Source organism: Tenrec ecaudatus, chromosome 5, assembly GCF_050624435.1.
Source record: "Tenrec ecaudatus isolate mTenEca1 chromosome 5, mTenEca1.hap1, whole genome shotgun sequence".
Classification (NCBI taxonomy): domain Eukaryota; kingdom Metazoa; phylum Chordata; class Mammalia; order Afrosoricida; family Tenrecidae; genus Tenrec; species Tenrec ecaudatus.
This window is the reverse complement of record NC_134534.1, coordinates 106634279-106641301: the sequence shown is the minus strand read 5'-3', so window position 1 is coordinate 106641301 and position 7023 is coordinate 106634279. Positions and strand designations below refer to the sequence as shown.

Below are 7023 nucleotides of genomic sequence, written 5' to 3'. Positions count from 1 at the left end.
ATCTGAACTGGAGCTAAGACAATCTGAACTGTGTACATGTTCCCAAACAGCCCAACTATGCTAAGACCATGGGGTAGAGTGAAGGAAGAGAGCTGACCCAAGAAGAAGGCTGGTTTGTCAGAGAGCTGTGCTCTAACTAAGTGTTTGGCTCAAAGTTCAAGACTGCAGGGAAAGAACTTGTATGGCCAATTGTCTTTTGTAACTAACTGCCTCTGGAACACTATCACTGAATGCTCTTGTCCTTGAGTTCCTGGGGAATTTGGTAAATGCTTCAAATAGAAAATTGAACTGGTGGTGAAAGGGCATGCCAGACGGGGTGGAGGAGAGAGGGCAGCATTATGCAGCTCACCGTCATGCATGGAACTGCAAGGATGAGCCTCTGTCTTTCTGCAAATGACCCATACCAAAAAAAATATGACTACATTCCCTCTGTCTATGCCTCTCTTCACTCCTGTCTTCCCTGATAGATAGCTTGTAATGACCACATCACACACATGGGCCTCTTTCCTATCACTGTCAGTATTTACCATTCAACTGTGTGAATTCTACAGCTTGTACGTCTAGAAAGCATTCTCATCGTCTTATTTTCACACCTGCACATTTGGAGATGACTTGGAGCTGTGCAGAATCGCCGACGTTAAGCGAGGCACTCCGTTTCCTTGGGTCAGGGACATCCATCTAGCCAGTTCTTGGTTTCTGCTAAGTACAGGACATGAGAGCAACCAAGAATGAACGAGATGGTGGTGCCAGCCCTGCTCATGCTGCAGAGCAACTTCTATAAGAACAGCGTGCTCACACAAAGTGTAGAGGAAGACAGGTCCAGGCCAGAGTGAACACAGCCTGGCCTCCATCTGCCCTCTTGAAGGCAGCCAGATCCTCAACTCATTGAAAGCATAAAATAACTAAGTTGTGACATTCAACTCCAGAGTCAATGACTTCTCCTCACTGTGTCTCTGGACACATTACCACATAGTGTTCTGGGACAGAAGGTCTTGGGCAGCAGCGAGCCACCCGGAGATGGAGGACAGGCATACAGTGAAAACTGCACAACACAATGGGGTCGTTTGTCATCTTTGTAGAAGTCTCAAGAAAAGCAGTCTACAGGTCGCTGCGTGGGAAGGCATTTGAGGATCCTCTTAGGGACTGTGCACTTCCTTGCATGCAAGCTACTCTTGGGCATCCTGCTAGTTTTTAGTGGTAGATTTTATAGATTTGGAGCAGTTATATTTTACAGAAAAATAAGCAGAAAGTACAGAGACTTATCATATACTCCACTGAACTTTACTTTCTGATTATTAGCATTCAAGTCCCTGTGGTATACTTATTGCAATTCATGAACCAATATAGATACATTACTAAACACTGTTTGTGTTGTATGGTTTTGTTTAGGGTCCTTAAGAAGTGAAATTAACTCCATGGAAGCAGGTATCATGTGTCCACTATTATGATTTTATACAGAATTTCACTGCCTTAACAATGCTCTGTAAAATGGACTTAGGGCCTGACTCAAGCACTCCCTCAATGCAAGAACACTTTGGTCTATTAAACTAGCATTCCATGATGTTCACCTCCCCGACATGATTGCTGAAGACAAAGTGGGTGCATAAACAAATGTGGTGGAGAAAACTGATGATGCCTTTCAAAAGATGAAGATAAGTGTCCATCTAGCTGAGAAGCAACAAAGCCTACATGGAAGAAGCATACCAGCCTGTGTGATCAATAAAATCAGGTATCAGGCATCAAAGAACAAAAAATCATATCACTGTGAATGAGGGGGAGTGCAGTGTGGAGACCCAAAGCCCATCCACTTACAGAAAGGTCACAGGAAGGGACAAGCCAGTCAGGGTGCAGTATAGCACCGATGAAACATACAACTTTCCTCTTGTTCTTTATTGCTTCTTCCTCCCCCACCCCCCGCTATCATGATCCAATTCTATCTTACAAAGCTGGCTAGACCAGGAATGTGCATTGGTACAGATAAGAGCTGGAAACAGATAAACCCCTCAGGACCAATGATGAAAGTAGTGATGCCAGAAGGGGAAGGGGGAACCAATCATAATGATCTACATATAACCCCCTACCTGGGGGATGAACAACAGAAAAGTGGGTGAAGGGAGACATAGGACAGTGTAAGACATGACAAAATAATAATTTATAAATTATCAAGGGTTCATGAGGGAGGGGAAAAATGAGGAGCTGATACCAAGGGCTCAAGTAGAAAGCAAATGTTTTGAGAATGATGAGGGCAACAAATGTACAAATGTGCTTGACACCATGGACATATGTGTGGATTGTAATAAGAGTTGTACCAGGCCCTTTTAAAATTATGGTTTTTTTTAAAGAACTCAGCAAAATAAAATTACAGTTTATTGTTGGACAACATTGCTTCACACATACATCAAACAGGCCCCAAAAAAATAAAAACTAAACAGCAACTTCATAGACAAAAAAAGAAGAAACCTTTTATCTTTGGCCTTTTTAACCATCTCATACAAACCAACTACTTATAGTACAGCTAAGTACATACACAAAAACAGCTACTGGAATGCTCGGAAGAAGATTATATTTTTTGTTGTTGTTTTTGCTTTTTTTACAAGGTTTTTTTTCTCCTTTGAGATAATGAGCATGGTCACACCACAAGTAGAGTCAGACTTAGGACAGCGAATGCTCCAAAGGCTGGCTTGGTCACCCGAGATCATTAAAAATGTCTGACCCCCTAACAATATGTACAAAAATATAAAATGTAAATAAAAAATACAAATTTTCCTTTTTAAAGTACTTTTAAGAAAAAAAGCAGGGCCCGGGAAGTTTGGGTTCTTTTTGCCTCCCCTGTTGCAAATTCACGGTGTAGTTTTGGTGGGGTGGTGATGAGCGCGTGTCTGCAGTGGCGCAGCCCTAGGTGGGTGGGGCGGGACTCTTACTGGAAGGTGACCACGTTTAGATTCTGAGACAGGAAGTGGAGGGTGAATAGGTCATGGTGGCCTTTGTGTTTTTCTTTTGCTGTTGTAAGTTGAACTTTTCCTTTTGCTGTCTAGTCGTCCTCGTCAGTTTTCTGCTTCTTGGTGTCCACATCGTCATCCTTATCATCTTCAGCTGCCCGTTTGCCTGTAGCTGCCTCAGCCTCCTCATCCTCATCCTCTTCTTCACCATCACCTTCCTCCTGTTCGTCCTCCTCTTCTCCACCTTCTTCCTCTTCTTCATCTACCTCGTTGTCAGCCTCCTGTTCCCCATTTTCCTCATTAGCGTTCCCGTTAGCGGGGGCCACTCTCCCATTCTCCTCCTCCTCCACAACCTCCTTCTTCTCCTAAGTCCTTGGTGGTGATCTCGGAGCTGGTGTCCGCGGCTGCGTCTGACGTGGTGGGGCAAGCTGGTGATCCGGTACAGCGGATGACAAAGAAAGTGCGATTCGGGGACTCTGGCGAGGGAGCTGCCCGAGTCCGCGGCGGCGGCGGAGGAGGCTGCCGCGAGCGGAACCCGGGAACAATGCAAAGATGGCTTTTCAGAGCAGCCAGTGGGGGCTAAAATTATGTTTTTTAATGTTCTGTGCTATACTTACTCAACCCTTTCCCCTTTCTGAACTATGAGCAGCCACTGATCTTTTTCTCTAAAGGCTTGTCATTTTAGAAGGTTCTATAGTTGAAATATACAGTACATAACCTTTACAGGTGGACTCCTTTCACTTAGCAATGCTCATGTAGATATGCTTTCCTGGCACCGCTATAGCCTCAGTTTCCCCCTCTGCCAGGAAGCTCAGGGGATGATGTTATCAGGCAGCGATTAGCTGCCACCTGGTAGCATAGACCAGACAGGGTGGGTATACTGTCGCATGTTCACTTTCTTCACAATTCCCTGAGCATGGGGTGTAAACTCAATTTACAGATTAGAAAAGAGCTGGACAATTGCCTAATTCAGTGGTTCTCAACTTTCCTAATGCCATAGCCCTTTAATACAGTTCCTCATGTTGTGGTGACCCCCAACCATAAAATTATTTTTGTTGCTACTTCATATCTGCAATTTTGCTACTGTTATGAATTGGGTGACCCCTGTGAAAGGGTTGTTCGACCCCAAAGGGGCCATGACCCACAGATTAAGAACCATTGGCCTAACTCAAGGTTTCTCCCTGTGTGGTTTTCTCTGACATGCCATCCAGGTGGTAGCACAGGGAGAGGAGAGGAGGTTGTGTAGGTGAGAGGGCAGTGTCTGGGACACAGGTGAGCAGTGCATGTACAGCATGCTTGGGGCACGGCATGCAGGGCTAGGTTAGAAATGACACTGTGTTTGGAAAGATGGAGTGACAGTCTCTTCTCCCTCACCACCTCCCCTAGGTGTAAGCCACCTGCACGATCAAAGGACAACCGGGAGCAGAGGCTTCTACTTCCTGCTTCTGCTCTGGCATCTCCCTTCTGCCAGGTGTGGTCAGAATCTGCCTCAGGTACTGGCTTTTGCATGTTGGACACATGAGCCTATGTGCAACCACAAAGCACATCTTGGGTTACAGAGTTGTGGCATGCAGAAGAGATCATCCTTGGCTTCAAACATCTCAATCTGTTCGAACACAAGTGTCTCTCAGATACTGTGTCAGGTGTTTGTACTCAAGTCGGGATGTAGGTGAGTGGGAAGAGGGAAAAAGAATAAAATACATTTGGGGTTCTTAAGCAAAAGGGAGATGTTTAAGAGGACCTAAGATGAGCTAGGATGTCAGGACAAAGAACCTAGCTACTGACACCCTCCCCAATAAGTGAACTAAGAAAATGGGTCCAAACCACCCAGCAATAATTGTATATTCGGAATCCTCCAGGTTTAGCATTCTCATCTCATTGAGTGCACACAGGAGATGTGTTCACCAATCCCAGTTATTTGACCATGGGCACCTGGAACCTCCTGCAGAGAAGCTGGTGGGTTGGGTCCTAAAGATGTGCATTTAAAAGTTCCTCTTTCCAGATTTGAGACCATTGATACAATGTCCACCTTCTTCCCAAACACTCATTACTGAAGACCTTGCTAGGGGATCCATGCCTAATCTATTTGGATCCCTACTTAGGTTGGGACCCTAATACCGAATGCCATCTACTCTAAACTACCTTCCTGAAAAACTGCTAAATAAAAGGAGAAAACCTTTGCCTTCTTCTCTGAGCTTCTCCTCTTGCTTTGAAAAATACTGTCATTTCAACATATGGTTGATTAAAAAAAATGTGTGATCACCATCCCCACATAAATGCTGAAGATGAATGTGTGCATAAGTAAGTGTGGTGAAGAAGGCTGATGGTGCCCGGCTATTGAGAGATATAGCATCTGGGGACTTAAAGGCTTGAAAGTAAACAAGCGGCCATCTAGCCCAGAAGCAACAAAGCCCACATGGAAGCAGCACACCAACATGTGTGATCATGCAGGGCCAAGGGGACCAAGTTTCAAGCAACAAAAGCAGGGGGGAAATCATATCATCATGAAGGAGGGGAGTGCATGATGGGGACTCAATGCCCATCTATAGACAACTAGACATCCCTTGCAGAGGGGTAGTGGGGAGGAGATGAGTCACTCAGGATTCAGTGTAGCAATAATGAAACTCACCACCTTCCTCTAGTTCTTAAACGCTTCCTCCCCCGCAACTATCATGATCCCAATTCTACCTTGCAAACCTGGTTAGACCAGAGGATGCACAGCGGTACAACAGGGATCTGGAAACACAGGGAATCTAGGACAGATGAACCCCTCAGGACCAATGGTGAGAGTGGAGATACCGGGAGGGGAGTGGGGGTAGAAAGGGGGAACCGATCTCAGGGATCTACATATAACCTCCTCTCTGGGGGATAGGCAACAGGAAAGAGGGTGAAGGGAAACACCGGGCAGTATAAGATAAGATAAAATAATAATTTATAAATTATTAAGGGTTTGTGAGGGAGGGGGGAGCGGGGAGGGAGGGAGGAGGAAAAAATGTAAACGAGCTGATTCCAGGAACCAGTGGAAGGCAAATTTTGAGAATGATGAGGGCAATGAATGTATAAGGGTGCTTTACACAATTGATGTATATATGGATTGTGGTAAGAGTTGTATGAGCCCCAATAAAATGATTTTTTTAAAATAAAAAATATTATAGCTTTGGAGACTCTGGGGAGTAAAAGATGACTTTCAAAAAGCCAAAAAGCAATAGCTGGTCTAAAATATTAATATTGGTAGAAAATATTGTTTTTTGTTTTTTGTTTTTGAAAAAGCAGGCAAACAATAGCCACAAAGAAAAACCGAGGAAAGTATATCCTAAAGAGACACAGGGAGATTCATTTACTTGCTCACAATCAGCTCTGTCGTAAGGAGAGATTGAATTTAGGCGTGGGAGCTAGAAAGCCCTAGTTGAGTGCTTTAATTATCAAATTAGATAACATCCCCTGACTGATTTATAGAAGTGCTTTTTATTTGTCCTTTAAAAATTTTTTTTAATGTGAACCTATTATCTTCAGTGGATGCAGAGGTGATTCAGTGTTAGAATTCTCAGCTGTCATGTGGGAGAACCTCATATAGTTATCATTAGTTTGTCAGTAAGTGCTTGTATATTGCTGTGACTCTGGATACGTTTCAGTTGAGTTTCCAGAATAAGATGAACTAAGTAGAAAAACCTGGAAATTTGTCAATGAAATCTTCTGAATCATAATGACCCAATTCACTACCAATAATGGGGGTGGCCCAGGACCAGCCAGCAATTAATTTTGTTGTTCATGAGTTAGGGATTGACGTCACAACAGTTAGTACCAACAGTAATCATCTGCAGAAAAGCCTAATAACTGTCAAAAAACTTAAGTTCATACGGAGGTCAAAATTTGGTAATATTTCTAGTTTAGCAGTTCATTTTATGTTTAATATGAACTCTTACATTGACTATTATATTTATCATATATAAATATCTACTGATCTTGGTAGAAACTGATTTAACTAAGCTTAGAAATGCCACCAAACACAACATATGAATATTGGTTCCAAAAGATGCTGACTTTTTAACTGAATTTAAAAAATTCTCTGGGCATATATATCCAA

At 43.5% G+C, this 7023-nt stretch overlaps 1 protein-coding gene across 1 annotated transcript; it reads right to left on the bottom strand.

Annotated features, from left to right (window-relative positions):
* Nucleotides 1-3031: 3031 nt before the first annotated feature.
* On the bottom strand, nt 3032-4448 carry LOC142449220 (prothymosin alpha-like). The gene is given in 3 exon segments (XM_075550867.1): nt 3032-3305; nt 3307-3518; nt 4314-4448. Coding segments are annotated over 3 exon segments (621 nt in total).
* Nucleotides 4449-7023: the final 2575 nt, after the last annotated feature.